This window comes from Panthera uncia (assembly GCF_023721935.1).
Source record: "Panthera uncia isolate 11264 chromosome B3 unlocalized genomic scaffold, Puncia_PCG_1.0 HiC_scaffold_1, whole genome shotgun sequence".
Classification (NCBI taxonomy): Eukaryota; Metazoa; Chordata; class Mammalia; order Carnivora; family Felidae; genus Panthera; species Panthera uncia.
In genome coordinates this window covers 74,219,832-74,239,834 of record NW_026057582.1, presented here as the reverse complement: position 1 = coordinate 74,239,834, position 20,003 = coordinate 74,219,832, and the positions used below count along the sequence as shown (strand labels likewise).

Below are 20,003 nucleotides of genomic sequence, written 5' to 3'. Positions count from 1 at the left end.
GGGGGGTGGGGGGAGTAGGGCGAGCCTTCCCGTCACGTGGTTCCAGACAGACCAATCACGCCCATGCCCCCGCCTCAGGCGGCACATCTCAGATCACCTGACCATTCCAGATACCCACGTGGGGGCACGGCGTGCACGAATTCTTTGTGCTCGGGTAAGGAGGAGCCAGGCTGGGAGCCGAGCAGGTCAGATGCAGGGTTGCTCTTATTTTGCCTAGCAGTGGGGTTTCTTGATCGTCTGATTTGCAAGCTAAGTCGGGACCCTTAATTAAGGCCCTCGATCGGCCGGAGGGCAGATCTCGCGAGTACGGCACAAAGCATAATGAAATGATCTAGTTTGGTGGGTGAGGGGCTGAAGGGCCTAGGTTGCATGGAGGCGGAGAAAGGATTCAGAGAGAGTTTGATTTGAAAGGCGGTACCTAGTGCGGGGGCGCCCGAGGAAGTCGTTTTTTCCCCAGCCTTAGCTGGTTTCACGACCTCTTCTCGTCTGCAGGTAACGCGGTAAAAATACTGCTTCGGTGGGCGACGTGGTACAGGTTCAGAAGGGCGTTCGCTACAGTGATGCCGAAGCGTGGGAAAAAGGGAGCTGTGGCAGAAGACGGGGAAGAGCCCAAGATTGGTAAGAGAATGAAATGAGGCCCTCTCCCTAGGGGCTGCCGTGAGGGGGTTTCTAACCCTGGTGAACAGGAAGTGCGGACCTGCTGACTGCGTTTTTGCAGGCTGAAGAAGTCGCAGCAACTGCAAGCTCTCAATGGGGGGTCTGTAGTCCAATCCGGATCGGAGTTGGATACTGCCAACTTTATCATTGTATATTGCTTATTTTATAGAGCCAGAAGCCAAGAAGAGTAAGGTTGGAGCAAAGAAAAACGAAAAAGAGGCAGCAGGAGAGGGGCCGGTCCTGTATGAGGACCCCCCAGATCAGAAAACCTCGCCCAGTGGTAAATCGGCCACACTCAAGATCTGCTCCTGGAATGTGGATGGGCTTCGAGCCTGGATTAAAAAGAAAGGTTTAGATGTGAGTGGAATTCAAGGAGGGTTCCAGAAGAGACATTCTTTAGTATAGAATGATTTGGGGATTTAATCACCTTTCCCTAATCTGTAGGTTTTTTCCCCTTGTCTGTAGTTTTTTTGTGCAGGAGTTAAAAGGAGGGGCTTCACCAACTCTTAACCTTTTTATTTCCAAATGTCTTTTTCAACTTATTTCCATTGTTTTAATGGCTTCATCCCTTCCCCTGCATGTTGCAAAAACCTTGTTACTGGACTTGCTCCATTTCATTTCCAGTTTATCCTCCGTTTAAATACTACTGCTTAGGCTCAGTCTACCAGTTGGTGAATTTAAGCTCCATGTGTGGCAGAGTGTAGAGTTTACTTAAAATTAAATAATCACTGCTTAAAAATCTTAGATGGCTATCCTCTGCCTGTGGAAGAAATATAATCTCTTCAGTGTTGCATGTAACACTCTTTTTACCTCTCAGTTGCCAGTTATATAATTTAGAAGTGTTAAAATCTTGTGCGACTCTCTAAGCAGTGTGTCTCTAGTACTTGGCACAGTCTTTAGTAAATGTTTGATTGATAATCAAACGTTGCTATCTGAATTGATAGTATTTTTCTTACCTTTCATCTCTCTCACAGTGGGTAAAGGAAGAAGCCCCAGATATCCTGTGCCTCCAAGAGACCAAATGTTCAGAGAACAAACTACCAGCTGAACTTCAAGAGTTGCCTGGACTATCCCATCAATACTGGTCAGCTCCTTCAGACAAGGAAGGGTACAGTGGTGTGGGCCTGCTCTCCCGCCAGTGCCCACTCAAAGTCTCCTATGGCATTGGTGAGACCCTGTTAATTCCTAACCCCTGAGGTCTTTCAAACCAATTGCTAATACCCGTCCCAGCTCCTAATGGGAGTTACTTTCTTTGCTTTCCCATTCTGTACACTTTTTTATGCTGATCTCGTTTCATTGTTTCTGTAGGTGAGGAGGAACACGATCAGGAAGGCCGGGTGATTGTGGCTGAATTTGACTCATTTGTGCTGGTAACAGCCTATGTACCTAACGCAGGCCGAGGTCTGGTCCGCTTGGAGTACCGGCAGCGCTGGGATGAGGCCTTCCGCAAGTTCCTAAAGGGCTTGGCTTCCCGCAAGCCCCTTGTGCTCTGTGGGGACCTCAATGTGGCCCATGAAGAAATCGACCTTCGCAACCCCAAGGGAAACAAAAAGAATGCTGGCTTCACTCCACAAGAGCGTCAGGGCTTTGGGGAATTACTAGAGGCTGTGCCTCTGGCTGACAGCTTCCGGCACCTCTACCCCAACACGGCCTATGCATATACCTTTTGGACCTACATGATGAATGCTCGATCCAAAAATGTTGGTTGGCGCCTTGATTACTTTTTGTTGTCACACTCTCTGTTACCCGCATTGTGTGACAGCAAGATCCGTTCCAAGGCCCTGGGCAGTGACCACTGTCCCATCACCCTGTACCTAGCACTGTGACACCTCCCTTAAATTACTTTAAGCTGGGGAAATTAGCCCCCCAAGCTAGCTTTAAAACTTAACCTCCCCAAACTTCTTTAAAAACTGCTCTCTAAAGAAATCTGCACTGTTACTTCCCTTCTAAAAATACGAGTCCTTCAACCAGGCTCCTAGTGACACTTAGGTTTCCTTTAAACCCCAATTTTTTTGTGCTTTTCTTTTTTTTTTTTTTTACATTAAACAAAAGCTACTGATGACTTTCTCTGAACTGTCCACATGAAAATAAAGAGCCATAGTTTCAGCCTTGCTGTCTTTGTATTCTACCCCTTTGTGGGATTACAGATTCTCCTTATCTTTTCATATATAAAGATAAACAACTTGGAAAAGGATAGTCATGACCTTATTTATTTACAAGCACAGGATGAATCCCTAGCTTCCCCCAAGACAGAGCAACCTTATCCAGCTCAGTTAAATACTGCAACTGGGGGGTAAGGTTGGAAGGAGGAGTTAAGGGAAATTCAGGACTAGGGGAACATACCCCACATTAAATAGTTATATACACATCAGTTCCTGTGGTCTGTACAGAGCAGCGGCTGACCCCATCCCCACCCCCCAGGACACAGAATGGGGGGACAGGAGACTGAGGGGACTGAGGTCAGAGCCAGCCCCTGGTGAAGTGCAATAGCAGCAGCAAGGTCCTAATGGTGCACAAAAGGGAGGGAACCCCCAGGGCTACCCACCCCCACCCTGCCCTGGAATGTTTAAGGGACAGGAATGGCTCTCAGGGAGCATATAGGAAGGACAAGGCTAGAACCCTCTTTTAGGACCCAGGTTTAGGGGCAACATTTTGCCTATTTCACCCTAAACACAGCAGCCCTTGGAGGAAAGCAGATGGCCAGCAGTGGTCTTATCTACCCCTCCAAACCTAAGTGAGGGCCTGGTTCCTTCCTACCTCTCCCCAGGGAAAAGGAAGGCAGCTGCTTGGCTCCCCTTACAGAAGCCAAGGGAGCCTTTTACCACGGTTCCCTTTGTAGTGTCACTGTCCCCACCAGGAAGGGGCCAGACACAGTCTGTGGGTCGTTGTAGAGCTCAGGAGAAGTTCTGGACAGGGTGGCTGACCTTCATACAAGCCCAGTAGAGGGCCCGGCCCAAACACAGCACAGCCAACAGGATGACAAATGCCCAGGCCGCGTAGATGCCTCCATATCGCCGAGCATGCTTCCATGTCCCAAACTGATGAAGAAGAAGGAAGATGGGGTTACTGTTGATCTCTCACCACTTTCTAAAAGCCCTAGTAACAGCAACACAGAATGGAAGCTTCAGTGCCTGGTTGCCTAACCACGTGTATCCACCTTCAGGGACCTTCTTAAAGGCCCAATTGTGCTCTCTTCCCCTAGGCAGGTACATAACTTGTACAATCCCAGACATCTGTCAGTGTTTCTTAGTGTTGGACAAGGGAGCCAATTCTAACAGCAACTCTTAATTTAAGCCACTTCTTCATTGCCCTGTCTTTTGCATAAAGAAGATGGCTGTTTTTCACTCCCATAATAACAATGGAGATTGTTTATCAGTTACCTTCAACTTCAGCTCATGTGTACATTAAAACAAGGCGAAACAAACAAAAACCCCTCGGTTTCTTTCACTTTTTTTAGGTTAGCCATTTCCCAAATTGTAGGCTATGGAGATGAGGCTGAAGAACGAAGGGCCGGATCAAGGTTACTCACAGCAAGGCCAGTGGCAGTGACTGCCAAGAGTAAGCCAAGCAAGAAACAGCAGATACATCTCTTTCGTGGATATCTGCGCCCAATAGATGACCTGTGAGGAGGCAAACAAATTGATGCTTGCAATGGCCCTGCAGGTTTTACTGTACGTTACAAAATTACCAGTTCAACAATGCCACTCTCCAGTCACTTACACTTTCCTGCAGTGAGGGCAACGGGCCAAGGTTCGGTCTGTGAACTCCGTCCACTATGGAGAACAAAAAAGGGAGAACTCAATTAATAGAAGCAGGGTCATGTCCAGTGAAGGCTCTGGGGCATGGGAGGGTGGGAAAAGGAACAGAAGGGAAATTAAAACAGACCTTCTCAGTATTCATTATCATAACTCAGAAATATATTCATGATTACTTCTGTTTCTCCCGCTTCCTCCCAAGGCTTCCCAATGCTCCTCCTCACCAGGAAAGTATTCTTGCAATGTCCACAGATGACCCTGACACCTACAGGCTGTGGTTCTGGACTCAGAGGTCCTGGATGCACAGGCCCCAGGTTGATGATTCTTTTGCTGTAATGGAGAAAAAGACTACGTTTAAATCATTTTTAATCCTAAAATGCCCACACTAGCCTTCCTTCATAGCTCCCAATCCCTGCCTTTCTAAATTCCTCTACTTCTCTATACACGGCATATACTCTGCCCCACCCAACCCTAGCCCGAGGGAAGGTTGAGAAATAGCACTTTTTTTTTTTTTTTTTTTTTTTTTTTTTTGGGACAAGGGGGGACAGAGCATGAACGGGGGGGGGGCGGAGAGAGAGGGAGACACAGAATCGGAAACAGGCTCCAGGCTCCGAGCCATCAGCCCAGAGCCTGACGCGGGGCTCGAACTCACGGACCGCAAGATCGTGACCTGGCTGAAGTCGGATGCTTAACCGACTGCGCCACCCAGGCGCCCCGAGAAATAGCACTTCTTAAACTTCAGGTCTCTAACTTTCATTATACCTGAGGATAATTCACCCAGTCCCCTAGACTCTCTATTTCCCTAACGGACATAAATTTCATCCCAGTCTTTTTACTGAGATTTGAACAAGATGGCTGTAAAATTCTAACGGTACAACAGTCCTTAACTTTTTCTCCTTCTAAATAAACACCTTTACATGCTCTGCAAACATTCATCCTTTTTAGGGCTTTCCAATTATTTCCACTGATGCCCTTCCCCACCTTATGCCTCTTACCAGTAGGGCCGAGGGCAGGCAATCCTCTGGGAAGTCACTTTGCAGATAAGGAGACAGTTACAGGGGCACCGAACATATTTTTTCCCTGGAGGTGCATTCTTGATTGGCTAGAGAACAATGAGGACATCGGTAAGCAAACCTCTAATTCCAATCCCTTCCATTTCCTCCAAAAACACCTTCTGAGGAGAGATCAGAGAGATAAGGCCTTAGCCAGATAAGGTCTTAGCCAGATCAGAGAAATGAAAGAAAAACATAGCAGAAGATTTGCAAATAAAGACTAGGCTTAAGTATCCAGAATAGAAATGAAGGTGCAGGATGGTAAACATCAGCTCTGGTGAGTGGCTGCTGGGGAAATGGTGATGTGCGACTCCTGGAACTGAAACCTGGGTTTCAGGATTACCATTCGGCTAACACCTGAACATCAAGGTCTAGAATCAAGAGATCAGAAAGAGGATCCAGGAAACAGGGCCCATTTCATAGATGTGTATAACTCACAGTGGCTTCATTGCAGACGCCACATTTGACTACATGCTGATGCATCTTGCCTTCCACGTTGATGAGAGACTGGCAGACTCGGCAGGTGATCATGGGGGCACTCCCACTGTCCGGGCTGGTCAGGGGTGAGTAGGGGGGTGGGTCCTCCCCAGGCAACACGGCTGGGTGTCCCTCAGGGAACGGGGGAAACGCTGGAGAGGAAAGTAACAAGAAGGGTGGCATCACTTGTAGACACCCCTACTGATGCTTCACAGGGTCAAGGGACTCTTTTTGGTCCTCAACCCTTCTGATCTAGCTCGGCGGGCTTCTTATAATCCGTGCTTCAGTCAGCTTCCTCAGACCCCCCTTCGGTTCCCAAGTTCCGGTAACAATTGCGGAAAGAAGAGCTTCACCCAGTCACAGGTGCAACTGCTCCGCACCTGGCGCCTGGGCCCCGCCTCCGCCCTCGGCCCCGCCCCCCCCCCCCCCCCCCCGGCCCCCCCCCCCCCCGGGAACATCTTGGACCCACCCCGGCTTACCCTGGGGCGGGGCATGTTTACCGGCTCCGTACGGTGGTGCGGAGGGGGTCAGGCCTCCCCCGGGCCCAGCCCCACTCCCGCCCGGCCCCACTAATCCGTTGCCGCCGGCGCCACCGTCGATGGGCTCGGAGAGCAGCGGGGATCGCTCTCCGTCTGCCGCCATGGCCGCCACCACCGCCTACTGCTTCGGCCAAGGACCCGGCTCTATTCGCCGCCGCCGTCTCCGCAGCCACCGCCGCCGCCGCTACCGGGTCCCCAGGGCGCCTGCGCGCCGCGCACCCAGCTCGCCCCGCAACCAGTGGCCTGCCCCGCCCGATTCCGTCCCGCAAGCACGTGATAGGTTGTCCCCGCCCCCGCCGTGCTATTATTCGTGGAGATAAATCAATTCTTGGTCCTGCGAAGGCAGCTCTTTTTTTCCATTGGGGAGCGTCGCGGTAACGTCAACTGTCACATGACCTCCCGGAGGCCGCTGGGCCCGCAAAAACTGCACGTGACGAGAGGTTCTGCGAGCCATTGGAAGCGTGGCCCATCGCGTTACCTCCAGACCAGGAGGTGGGACTAGGCTGCTTCAGCTCACTGGTCACCTGTTTCAGGAAGCCTGGCTTCCTCTGTTACGCGCGCAGAGCGAGTGCATAATCATTGCTCCTCATTGGTCCAAAGATACCACTAAAAGACATCTCCTCTTTGCGGTTATAATTGGTCTCCTATTGGCTGGCCTCTCGGTCTTGTGACTCGTGAGGTGCAACTGTATTGGTCCGAACTTAGGTCCAGAACTCGGGGGCGTGGCTCTAGTGAAAGTGCTGGAGCTTGGGCTGAGTAGCCAGAGGAGGAAAGGCTGGCGACAGGTAGCCGCTCTGCTCAATGAAATAACCTGTAGAAAGTCGGAATAAAGATGTACCAGTAGGAAATGCATTAAAATGTTAAGGTAATCATCCAGCCTTTCCCGCTGGAGTTACCTCTGGAACAGAACACAAGACTGGCTTCTCCAGGGACCAGCCTTGCAGACCCCACCCTCTCACTCCGCATCCCTGATTATGAAACTACCTTTTATGAATCTGGATCTATCACTACAGGGATAGTTCATATTTCACTCAGTTTCATGACCCCTCCCAGTCCTAAATACATATGCATCATAAGTGTTTTTTGATTGAGTTAACCAATTAAGTACAAGGATGTTTTAGTAACCTTGCTGACAAGATGAGACAGTCTTGAGACTAGTCTCAACTTAGTCCCAGCGAGGAGACTGCCAATGGAGGTTATTCTGACAAGTACTGGAGAATCTCGTGAGCCCCTCAGACGTTTCAACATACAGCCAATCCTACTCACTCTCCTGTTCATCCCTATACATCCTCCATACTCAACTTGCATAGCAGGTGACACTACAAGTTTACCCAGTCATATCCGAAAGTAGAGTCCTATGAAACCTTTCCTCAGCCGAAGTGAAAAAAACAAAGACAATTACCATTATTATGGAAAAAAATTTGAGTAGTCCCGAATCCCCAAAATAATCTCTTAGGGTTTTCAGATACCTTAGGACACATCTTGCTAACGGATGCACAAAATATATGGAGAAAAAAGCACAGATGCTCAAAGACAATTCAAATCTATGGCGGCTTAATGCTGAGTGTAGTTCCCAGGGAAGGAGCTTGGTGGTGCCACTTTTCCTTCTGTGCGAACGGCCTCCACCACAGCTAACTGCAAAACAGTGAAAGCTATTTTGCTTTTCTGGTAAAAGTGAAAATCCTCTTTTGGATTTCTTAAGCTTAGGGAAACCAGGTGTAGTCATACCACGTTTCGGTGCACTTCGCTTTAATGCTCCTCGCAGATATTGTGGGTTTTGTTTTGTTTTGTTTTTTTAAACAAACTGCTGTGGCAACCCTGTGTCAAGTAAATTTATCAGTGCCATTTTTCCAACAGCATCTGTTCACTTTGTGTCTCCGAGTCTCATTTTGGTAATTCTTGAAGTACTTCAAACTTTTTCATTATTATTAGTATATTGGTTATAGTGATCTGTGATCAGTGATTACAACTTGTTGAAAGCTCAGATGATTGTTTAGCCTTTTCTTCACCAGTGAAATTTTATTTCATAATCAGATGCCTCATGCAGTCTATTCTTCCAAAAACCAACACTAATAAATTATAAGATTCTGAAATTTTCAAAGATATGAGTTACTTGCTAACAAATGTGAGTAAGCTTCATTACAGAAATTTCTTGGGTCAGTATACCAAGGGCTTTTCCCTTCTCAGATACCTGTTAAGTGAAAACAGATCCAAGAATATTGAATTATTTCTTTAGACCCCTTCTTGAATGCACATCTGAGTTGGTTTCGCCTCCTTTGAATTATATCCTCCTAGCTCCAACTAGGCTGTATTTTCCAGAAATTTTTCACATTAAAATTTTTATGTCCATCTGTATTTTCTTTTGTGGGTTATGATGACAAGGTGTATATCTTTGGGTTTTTTAAAATTTATTTTTAATTAATGGTTAGCATTTTTTAGCAGTAAAATATTAAGATACATACTTTTTTCAAACATAATGCATAACTTTTATATGCATTGGGAAACCAAAAAAAAATTTATTTGCATTGCTTTATTGTGATATTGGCATTGTTTCAGTGGTCTGGAACCGAGCACGCAATGTTTCTGAGGTATACCTGTACTAATGAAGCTCTTTCATACAAGCAAAGTGGCATAACTTGAACTTACAAAAAGTAGGGAATACCTGCAATTTTCAAACCTATTGAAGTGCTCTACTAAATGGGTACCTAGACAGAGATAACATATGTAGGATTCCCCCACCCTTAGGGAACTTTTTACTTTGTTCTTTCAACTTTGTTGGGAGTTTCAAGATAGAGCAGGGGCAAAAGTCAAGGTGAACAGCCCCTTGTTATGTAAAGAATAATAGATTAAACTTCCGGCTCTCGCTCAGGTCTTAATCTCCAGATTTGTGAGTTCCGGCTCTGTGTCGGGCTCTGGGCTGACAGCGCCGAGGAGCCTGCTTGGAATCCTCTCTCTCTCTCTGCCTCTACCCCATTTATGCTCTCTCTCTCTCTTTCCAAATAAATAAATGTTTAAAAAAAAGAATAGGGGCACCTGGGTGGCTCAGTCAGTTAAGCGGCCGACTTCTGCTCAGGTCATGATCTCGTGGTCCGTGAGTTCTAGCCCCACATCGGGCTCCATGCTGACAGCTCAGAGTCTGGAGCCTGTTTCAGATTCTGTGTCTCACTCTCTCTGACCCTCCCCCGTTCATGCTCTGTCTCTCTCTGTCTCAAAAATAAATAAACGTTAAAAAAAAAAAAGAATAATTTAGGAGAATTTCCTTAATCATAGAAGTGTAGGGTGAATAGACCATTATTTTGGGATTAATGATGGATGATAGACTAAAAGTGAGTCACCTTAAAGAGATCTTCCTTGTTTTAGGTGTTACTGACATAATTTCCTCTAATTAAGCAAGTGCAAATGGAAAGGACCCATTGTCATAGGAGAAGGAAATACTAGGAGGTCAAGGGAGATGGTTCCAGTTCATGGTCATGGTAAAAATCTGATTGGTACAGATGTGACATTTTAGGTTGTTAGGAACCAACTACTTAAAAAGTAAATGTGTTAAGTATTTATTTTGAACTAAGGGGGCTATAAAAAATTGCTGAGATACTAAGTGCACTGTAAACTGAGAAACTGGGAACCTCTTGACTGGGATGTTGAAAACAGATCAAAATGGTCATAAATGATTAGAGTATGGGGACTTGGCTTGAGATGGCTTAAAGAGAAATAATAAACATTTCTTATATTTGACCGTTAAGTATCTGCTGTATACAGTGTTCACAGTGCAGCAGATATACACACTCAAAATGCCTGAGTCTGTGCCCTTTAGAGGTCAAAAACTTGTGAGGTAGGCAGTAAGAGATGTAAACTAGCCAAGGTTAGGGGTAGGATGGGATTCAAGGTAGGGTCTGATGTGACCTGGACCCTGAGCCCTCTTGTTGGATAGGCCACAAGATAAAGATGTGGTCTGAGGAGGCCTGCTGAGTCTCATAGGGTAGACTCTTCTCTGGGCCATGGGTGAAACCAATGAGATTGGGGGTCTAAGTGATTGTGCTGGAGGTGGGTTGCTGAACTTGAATTCAGAATAAAGTATGTTGTGAAGTTCTAAAGGTAATGTCACCATGGCCAAGGAGCAGTCTGGTAAACTGTCTTCGCCTGTCACATAACAGTACATTTCTTTGGTGACCAGAATGTTTATATGTTTATGTCTCTCTCTCTCTCTCTCTCTCTCTCTCTCTCTCTCTCTCTCTCTCTCAAAAATAAATAAATATAAAAATTTTTTTTAATAATAAATATAGTTCATTGCCAAACTGCAATATACTGCTTCTTGCAGCCCAGATGGAAAGCTGGAATTCAACAGGAATTAGACTCTTTTAGCCAATTATAATTTTGCAAAACAATTTATGTAAGCCATCTTGGAATGCTCTTTTTTTGCCATTAGAGACCCACTGCTTTTACCCATCAGCAGAGCACAATTTGGATTTTCTCCCAATCTGTGTCTCCCAAATTGCAACTCTTAAGTCCCCAAATAAATTTTTGTTTGCCTTGCAGCTTCACTGCAAATTTTGTTTGACATTACATGACGTCAGAAGTGGGACCAGAGAGCATCTCATCTCCCTCCTCTGGCTCTCTCATAGATTCAAATGAGGTACTTACAAGGGTCCGTTGTGCCCTGTCATCTCCCCAGTGGTCCCAGTCAGAGTCTGATGAGTCTTCTTGTAATCCAAATTTCCCAGTCTGAGGTTCTGCTTTGAGTGTCCTCTGTTGCCACTTTTGTTCTCAGGACTTCACTTCCTGTCTGTTGCCCTGGTGAGTACTTAGTTCCTCTTGAAAATGCAGTTTGCTTTTTGAGAGATAGGCTGTTGGGCAGCCTTCGTCTGGAAATCCTACTGGTTTTATGTATAAGAATTATGGGCCCTCATCCTGCAAATTCCTGTCTCTCTGGACAATGATTACCTGGGATGATTTAAAATTTAATTGGCCAACCTGGGGCTCTTTCAAAATTCCTATGTTAGTTTATATGTGCAATCAATTAGAGAAAGAATAGAAGACTAAATAATCCATATGAGGAATTTGTTTGTGTGAAAGAGAGAGAGTGAGCAGGGGAGAGGGGCAGAGGAAGAGAGAGAGAGAGAGAGAGAGAGAGAGAATCAGAAGCAGGTTCCACACTCAGCAAGGAACCTGATGTGGAGCTTGATCCCATGACCCTGGGATCATGACCTGAGCTGAAATCAAGAGTCGGGTGCTCAACCGAATGGAGTCACCAAGGTGCCCCATGGGAAGCTTATTTTAATTATCATTTCAAGTCTTCAAAATGTGTTCATGACTCAAAAATTGCTTCCTTCCAGGATACTAATTCTAAACTAAGGCAAATTCTGAATTGTCTCAGAGACTTACTAAACTCGAAGAGTCTTCTGCTGCTCCATCACTCCCTCCATTTGCTCCCCACTGCTTATCTGTCCACCATCCCTCTCTCATTTTCTTGCTGAACTTCCTTTCTATGATTATCTGGAGACTTCTCAGGACCCACCCCTACCTGTAGCATCTTTTATAGTTAAGCCAGGAGATGATATTTTAGGATCCCAGCTCTCTCGTTCTCCTTGGAGTAAAGCTGAACTATGAGCTATTAGCAAGGAGTTTCCTAACCCTAGAGAAAACCCTATTGGGTTTGCTAGACAATTCTTGATTGTAGTCCAAATTTATAAGCCAGGATTCTCTGATCTTTATCAGCTCATTCTCATGTTAGTAGATGAAAGACTTGCTAGAGAATGGATGCAAAAAGGAGTATGGACAGATCTTTTATTGGACTTCCCCACAAAAAGGCTGTAGACATGAAAGAAGCCTCAAAATTAGCTACAAGACTCCACAAAGAGATTCTTGATGGTTTTCCCCATATTATTGACTGGGAAAAAAAAATCCAAAAAATGTGTCCAAAGATCTGATGAATGGGTTTTGTATGATTTTGAAAGATGTGAGAACATTTTTAAGCAATCATCTGGCATTGAAAAAGTTGACCATCACACCTCCACCTTGTTAAATTTTGCTTTTATTGAAGGTTTGCAAGAGGAACCTGCAGCTCAGATTTAAAAATTTTTAATTAATTAATTAATTTTTCAAAACCTGCAACTTAAACCAAACAAAAACAAAAACCACCCCTGCAACTTAACTGGGTTACTATGAAACTCCATGACCTAGTCAATTACTGCTGGGCAGCTCTCCAAAGCTATTCAAAAAGATACAGAAAAGAAACCCACACAAGCCCTAAATATTCAAGTATAAGCAACCCAAATTAGGAACATGCAATTACAACAATTGACACACATCTTTTTTCCAAAAAAAGGAAATATTTTTAAATTTTAACCTGATGAAAAATCTCAAGATGATTTCTTGGTTACTGTTCCTGTGTTCTTTATCTTTTTTTTTTTTTTTTTTTAAGATTTTTTTTTTTTTAAATGTTTAGGTAATCTCTCCACTCAACGTGGGGCTCAAACTCACAACCCTGAGATCAAGAGTTGCATGCTCCATGGACTGAGTCAGCCAGGCATCCCCTGTCCCTGTGTTCTTTAATAACATAGCTCATACACCCATCTGTCTCCAAGATTCTATCCATGAGAAACTTTTGGCAAAAAAAATGCCACTGATAGAGGCCACATCCACTCCGCACCACCTATAAAAATTCTAGTGGATGAAAGAAAGCCTCTGACAAATATTTACCAACATCCATTTTAAAAAATATTTTTATTTATTTATTTTTGAAGGAGAGACAGACAGAGCATGAGGGGGGAGGAGCAGAGAGAGAGGGAGACACAGAATCCAAAGCAGGCTCCAGGCTCTAAGCTGTCAGCACAGAGCCTGATGCGGGGCTCAAACTCACAAACTGTGAGATCATGACCTGAGCTGAAGTCAGACACTTAACCGACTGAGCCACCCAGGTGCCCCTGCCAACGTCCATTACATACAGAGGCTGTTCAAGGAATCAAGCCCATAATTGAGGAATATATTAAATAAGGCCAAAAAAATTTTTTTTAAAACACACACAAAGCCTAACTGTTCAATATACAAGCCCTTGTAATATCCCCTTCCTTCCTGTACAAAAATCCCATGGAAGAGAATGAAGGTTTGTTCAGGAGTTAAGAGTTATCAACAGGGCGCCTGGGTGGCGCAGTCGGTTAAGCGTCCGACTTCAGCCAGGTCACGATCTCGCGGTCTGTGAGTTCGAGCCCGCGTCAGGCTCCGGGCTGATGGCTGGGAGCCTGGAGCCTGTTTCCGATTCTGTGTCTCCCTCTCTCTCTGCCCCTCCCCCGTTCATGCTCTGTCTCTCTCTGTCCCAAAAATAAATAAAAAACGTTGAAAAAAATTAAAAAAAAAAAAGTTATCAACAATATCGTTATTCTTCAGCACCCAGTTGTGCCAAATCTTCATACTCTACTTTCAGTCTTATCTCCAGAAAGCACAACCTTCACTGTCATAGATCTTTGTACTGACCCTGAAAGCCAATACCTGTTTGCCTTTACATGGGAAAATCAACAATTTACCTGGACTGTTATGCCTCAGGGCTCTGCCAAAAGCCCTACCTATTTTTCTCAAATTCTGAAGGCTGATTTGCTGATATCATTTTTTTTTTCAGAATTCTTCCTTTTTGCAATATGTGTATGATCTCCTCCTCTGTTCCCCCTCAGAAGAGACATCCTTGGAAGACACTGTCCATCTCCTCTGAGAATTAGCAAAAAAAAAAAAAAAAAAAAAAAACAGGACATAAAATGTCAAAAGAGAAACTCCAGAGTTGCAAATTCAAGTTAAATACTGGGGCATCTAATTATTGATCATGGCCTCCATCTAGATCCAGACAGGAGTCAGGGCATTTTATCCTTCCCTTGCCATAGCACAAAAAGCTCAGAGGATCGGGGAGACTAGCAGTGTAGTGTAGGAACTGGATTTCACTGTTTTTGGTTTTGGTTTTTTTTTTGCCATAGCCCAGTGTTTATACTCTTCCTAAAGCTGATCGGACTAAACTTCTCATCTGGTCAAAAAGGTTCAAGATTCCTCATTAAAGACAGCCTTCATGACTTACCTGCACTGGGTCATCTTAATTACAAGTTGCTTTTTTCCTTTTTTTCCACAAAATTATGGGAAATGCCATATGTGTACTTACTCAATGCCATGGGGATCAACATAGGCCCATAGGTTATTAGAGCCAACAATTAGATCTAGTAGCTAAGGTCCTCCCTCCTCATATGAGGCCAACAGCAGCTACTGCCAACTTGCCGCAACGCATAAAAGAAAGAGTGATGGGTTCTCTAGTTACCATCCACTCAGTAGAAGCTTTGCTTCACTCTCCTCACACTCAGCTCTTATCTACCAGCAGGCTAACCTCCAATGAAGGACTTTTGCTCCCCACCCCCTCACCATGACCATTGCTTCCTGTAACACCTTAAACCCAGCCACACTTCTTCCTCTGCCAACTGATGAAACCTCTCATGACTGTTTAAGGCTGACTAATCAACTTTTAACCCCTTGGATTGATTTATAGGAAATTTATCTCAAGAATGCTGAATTAATCTGGCTTACTGACAGATCCTATTTAAAGGATAAAACCGGTCTCTATCTAGATGCTTATGCTATAATATCTAACTGAAACCGCTGAAGCTAAACCCATACCAACGGCCACTTCTGTTCAGCAGGCAGAAGTCTTTGCCTTAACTAGAGCCTATTTTCTAGGTAAAGATAAAGCTGCTAACATCTATTCCAATAGTACATACGCCTTTGGTGTTGCTCATGATTTTGGTATGCTCTGGAAACAAAGAGGTTTCTTGACTTCTTCTGAACAGAAAATAAAAAATAGTTCTTATGTATTAGATCTATTAAATGGTATCTGGGGTGCCTGGTGGCTCAGCTGGCTGAGTGTCCAACTTCAGCTCAGGTTATAATCTCACAGCTCATGAGTTTGAGCCCCACGTTGGGCTTTGTGCTGACAGCTCAGAGCCTGGAGCCTACTTTGGATTCTGTGTCTCCCTCTCTCTCTGCCCCCCCCCCCCCCCAAATAAATAAACATTACAAATTTTTTAAATGTTATTCAACTACCCAGATTTGGTGATCATTAAAATTCTAGGACACTCTATGGCAAACAGAGAAAAGCAAAGGAAGTCATTTGCCTGATGCAATTACTAACTCAGCAGCTTTAAGTCAGCCCTCACATTTAATAAAGGCACCTGAAACTTCCATGTCTCTTGAATTTGCTGACAATCAAAAACGTAAAATAACAGAAGCCCAACAGTTAACTGTTTGGCAAAATAGAAAGAAATGGACGGAACAAGGTTATAAATCTGACCTCAGATAAAATCAATGGATAAATCCTATCAACCCATCCTCCGATTGCCTACAGAGACATGTCCCGCAATATATACATGATTTGACACATTAGAATACTGATAAGATGGTCTCATTGGGAAGACAATACTACTAGAAGCCATCACCAAAAATCATCTCACAGGTATACCCTAGTTGTCAGATTTACCCAAAACAGAATTCTGGAAAGCCTATTCATACTTGTATGGGACATTCCCCTTTGCCTTCTGGACCTTTCACGCTATGGCAAATGGATTTCATCCTGTTGCTGCCCTGCCAAGGATATAAATATATACTAGCAATGATTTATATGTTTTCTCAGTAGGTAGGTTGAGTTAATTTCCATGTTGGAAACCCACCACCAGAGCAGCAGGCAAGACATTGTTAGAAAAGATTATTCCTACCTGGAGAGTTCCCTCTGAACTTCATAGCGATTTGGGATCTCATTTTACTAGCTGAGTAATCCAATCTATCTGCAAAATGTGGCCCATTCTGCAGCATTTCCATTGTGCTTATCAACCCCAATCTTTAGGATTGATAGAATGTATTAATGGAATCATTAAATTAGCTAAACTAATAGAGTCTTTTAAACTGCCTTGGCCTAAAGTTCTGCAACTGGTCTTGCTTAACTTGTCCTGGAAAGAACAGACAATCTCTTATTGAACTTACTACTGGCAGGCTTATGAGGCTAGATAAAAGCATGTATCAACTAGATTTGCTTAAAGGAAATTCCTAATGTAGTGCAAGGAACTTGTTAAAGCTTTAAAGGCTAACACCCAGCTTCTTGGGGTGCCTGGGTGGCTCAGTCAGTTAAGCCTCTGACTTCGGCCCAGGTCATGATCTCACGGTTCATAGGTTGGAGCCACACGTTGGGCTCTGTGCTGACAGCTTGGAGCCTGGAGCCTGCTTGGGATTCTGTGTCTCCCTCTCTCTCTGCCCCTCCCCTGCTAGCACTCTGTCTCTCTCTCTCAAAAATAAATACACATTAAAAATGCTTTTTGAAAATAAAGGCTAACTCCCAGCTTCTAGAACAATCTTTACATAACTTGCCCTGGGGAAACAAAGACATACACCATCATGACCTCCAACCTGGAGATTATGTTCACTGAAAAAGACACCTTCATAAGGATGCTCTAAAGCCCTGATGGAAGGGAACATACCAGGTATTAATTAACCAGTCCTTATGCTGCCAAGCTGAGGAAACACTGACTCATGGATTCATATTTCTCATTTAGAAAAGGCTCCTCCTCCTAAATGGTCTTCTCTACCTACCAGAGGCAGCCAACTAAGAATTTCCAGAAAACTTAAACTTATTCCAAATGACTCTTTGAGTCCTGGACTGGAAGCCACCAGCATCTGATGTAAACTGCTTTTGCAAGAGTCAGGACCAGACCAGTGTATCAATCCTTTGTCATAGTTATTACCCACTGTTTAGCTCTTTGATTTCCCTTTACTGCTGAAAGCTCTTTGATTACGTTATTCTAATTACATTATTGTTTGCCACTTCCCAAAACAAAACAAAATCCAGAGATGCCAGTTATTGCAATGATATATGAAGACAATTAAGCTGGTTGAAATTCTTAGATTATTGTTCCTTCTAAGAATCCTTATGATCTTTGCTCTTTCACACAAAGTTGGGATTCTCCACTGGTGGTAAAAATCCCTCCTTTGGCTAAAAACCCATTCTACTACTATAGTATCTTCTTACTCTTAAATTGGTGCTGCTATTATCCTCCTTTAGTTTCTTTTCCTTTATTTCATTTAAAGAAATTATTTTCCTGGCTTGATGCCTCCTCCCTGTTTTGTCACAGAGGAAAAACAGTCACACAAATATCCCAGAGTTTAGCACAGGCAGGAAATCTTTCTGACTGTTGGATCTGCCACCATCAGGCCACTACAGGCTATGGAGGATACAGTGCCCCTTCGGTCATCCCTGTTTACAACCTCTCTTTTCTCTCCAATGTCACCATAAATCAGACAGCCCCTTTTGACCTTACTTACCATGTTAAAATAGCCTTACCTCCTTCGAAAGGGAAACTCTCCTTGCTTTACCCTAATCCCTGCCCAAGAACTGACCTGGGCAACATCTCCCATGGATAGTCACCCTCCAATCTTGTTCTAAACTTCATCAAGAATTACCTGCCAGGGGTGCCTGGGTGGAACAGTCGGTTAAGCAACTGACTCTTGACCAAGTCATGATCTCACGGTTTGGTTTGTGAGTTTGAGCTCCAGTCCAGCTTCGTGCTGATGGCAAGGAGCCGGCTTGGGATTCTGTCTCTCCTTATCTCTGCCCTCCCCCGCTTGTGCTCTCTCTCTCTCTCTTTCTCAAAATAAATAAATAAACCAAAAAAAAAAAAAGATTAAAAAAAAAAAAAAGAATTATCTGCCACTAGCCCTTGCCTTATAAAAACACATTGGAGCCTGACTAGTTTTCCAACAGACTCTTCTGGCTGTAAGACCCTCTTTTGCACAAGGTTCTTTCAACTAAGCTATGATATCAAAAGAAGCATTTATCTGGCTGCTTGAATAAAACAGACCCCTGGTTTTCTCCTGTCTTACCCTCCATACCTACAAATGAGTCTGTTGATAATCAGACTTAAAAAGGAATATTTTGCACTCCCACAGAATATATTTTTGCCCGTGCCTATAAGTGACAACCTTGGACATTTACCTGCCTAGACAGTCAGAAAAGAATGGGACAATATCTCCTAGGTTATTCAATTTCTCCCTTCACTATACTTCAATTGGTCACAGGGATCTTTCCTGCCCTAAACACTTACCATAGAAACAAGAGAGTTTTCTATCCATTATAAATGACTACCCAGATGACAACTCCTCCAAATAGGAAGACAATGGCTACACACATTCTCAGGACTGTGACCTCCCACAGGGTACAACCCTAATGAAAGAATGGATTTGGGGATCCATTTTGGGATCCTTTTTTGGAATCCTTTTTCCTGGCAGGATCTGCTGCAAAAGAGGCCATGGTTAAGAATCTGCCCTAGACTGTTAATAGAAGAGCCAGGTCGGGGGGCGGGGGGGGGGGGGTGCTGGGTGGCTCAGTTGGTTAAGCATCCGACTCTTGATCTCAGCTCAGGTCTTGATCTAGGGTTGTGACCCTGCTGGGCTTGGAGCCTACTTTAAAAAGAAAAAAAAAGAATAGCCTGATCCACTGCTAGGGCCATTAGAGCTCAGTGGTCTCTAGATTCCCTTGCCTGAGTTGTACAAGACAACAAAAGAGATTTGGATTACTTCCTGGCTGTTGACTGAGTCTGTGCCATCGCTAATACTTCCTGCTGCGCAACTAGATTAACACCTCATATTAATTGGAAACTTAACTGGCCATCATTAAAAGGAGTTTCTTTCAGCCCTCTAACTCAGTTTAATTTTAAGTTTTCAGACTTTTTCAGTTGACTCCCCACAGGACTCCCCTTCTAAGATCTGGATTACAAATAATCATACTTATTATTGTTCTTATGTGTTCCTTTTTAATTATAATTACATTACTGATGCTTTGTATGTCTCACTGTTGTTTGACCATCTAAAATGTCAAAATTATGGACACACTAAGGCTTAAAATAAAATGATCAACCATGGCTATCCATTGGCAACCCCTGAAGACAAGTCAACTATCAACTTCATGGACTTTTAAGATGAGGACAATGCCCAAGACTTGCTTCCTGAAAACCTCTTTGTTGCTGTGACTGTATGGTCTTAGTGACATTCTTTATAACATTTCATTTTCCCTCCTCTGTGGGACATGACCTTCTAGGAATGAACCTTCCTAGATAAGTAGACAACAGATGATCCAATGGTTGATCATTAATGCTTTCCAAGGAAAAATCTTGGTCAAAAGGGGAAAACATGAAAAGAAAAAATTGAAATGGAATTACTGCTGTCAGGAAAAATGGAGCCAGAAGGCCATTAGGGAAGTGGGGCTTATGCAAGTCCACCTCTGCAGGGAACATGAACTTTAAGTATAGTTCACTGCCAAACTGCAACATCTTGGCTTCCTGCAGTCCCAGAAAGCAAGCTGGAAATTTAACAGAAATTAGACTGTTTTAGCTAATCATTGTATGTAAGTTACATCATATGTAAGTCTTCTTGGAATCCCCCCTCTGCACCCCCCCCTTTTTTTTTTTTTCCTTTAAAGACCCTCTGCTTCCCCCCCCCTCCCCCCCCGTCAGTGGAGCACT

General features: G+C 44.2%; 2 protein-coding genes across 5 annotated transcripts; one reads left to right on the top strand and one right to left on the bottom strand.

Annotated features, from left to right (window-relative positions):
- The first annotated feature begins 65 nt into the window (after positions 1–65).
- On the top strand, positions 66–2,763 carry APEX1 (apurinic/apyrimidinic endodeoxyribonuclease 1). 3 transcript variants are annotated; one of them, XM_049613199.1, is made up of 5 exons: positions 66–154; positions 493–618; positions 827–1,014; positions 1,632–1,824; positions 1,966–2,763. In XM_049613199.1, the coding sequence occupies exons 2-5, from the start codon at positions 561–563 to the stop codon at positions 2,481–2,483; spliced, it is 957 nt and encodes a 318-aa protein (XP_049469156.1). In that variant the 5' UTR covers positions 66–154; positions 493–560; the 3' UTR covers positions 2,484–2,763. The 3 variants fall into 3 exon arrangements, with proteins under 3 accessions (XP_049469156.1, XP_049469157.1, XP_049469158.1); XM_049613200.1 differs by having other exon boundaries at positions 92–185; XM_049613201.1 differs by lacking the exon at positions 66–154 and adding an exon at positions 195–304.
- Positions 2,764–2,844: 81 nt separating this feature from the next.
- Positions 2,845–7,009, bottom strand: PIP4P1 (phosphatidylinositol-4,5-bisphosphate 4-phosphatase 1). 2 transcript variants are annotated; one of them, XM_049613203.1, is made up of 7 exons: positions 6,442–7,009; positions 5,903–6,093; positions 5,408–5,514; positions 4,637–4,742; positions 4,378–4,430; positions 4,187–4,277; positions 2,845–3,695 (listed from the first exon to the last, which is right to left on the bottom strand). In XM_049613203.1, exons 1-7 carry the CDS (start codon positions 6,581–6,583, stop codon positions 3,552–3,554), a joined length of 834 nt encoding a protein of 277 aa, XP_049469160.1. In that variant the 5' UTR covers positions 6,584–7,009; the 3' UTR covers positions 2,845–3,551. The 2 variants fall into 2 exon arrangements, with proteins under 2 accessions (XP_049469160.1, XP_049469159.1); XM_049613202.1 differs by having other exon boundaries at positions 6,421–7,006.
- Between the last annotated feature and the right edge of the window lie 12,994 nt (positions 7,010–20,003).

Excerpts from the sequence above, each read along its gene's own strand:
- APEX1 (XM_049613199.1), top strand. The coding sequence starts at position 561 with ATGCCGAAGCGTGGGAAAAAGGGAGCTGTGGCAGAAGACGGGGAAGAG. Across the intron at positions 619-826 it reads CGGGGAAGAGCCCAAGATTG|AGCCAGAAGCCAAGAAGAGT; the intron begins GTAAGAGAATGA and ends CTTATTTTATAG. Across the intron at positions 1,825-1,965 it reads CAAAGTCTCCTATGGCATTG|GTGAGGAGGAACACGATCAG; the intron begins GTGAGACCCTGT and ends TTGTTTCTGTAG.
- PIP4P1 (XM_049613202.1), bottom strand. The coding sequence starts at position 6,583 with ATGGCGGCAGACGGAGAGCGATCCCCGCTGCTCTCCGAGCCCATCGAC. Across the intron at positions 6,094-6,420 it reads TAAACATGCCCCGCCCCAGG|CGTTTCCCCCGTTCCCTGAG; the intron begins GTAAGCCGGGGT and ends TTTCCTCTCCAG. Across the intron at positions 4,278-4,377 it reads TGCCCTCACTGCAGGAAAGT|GTCATCTATTGGGCGCAGAT; the intron begins GTAAGTGACTGG and ends GCCTCCTCACAG.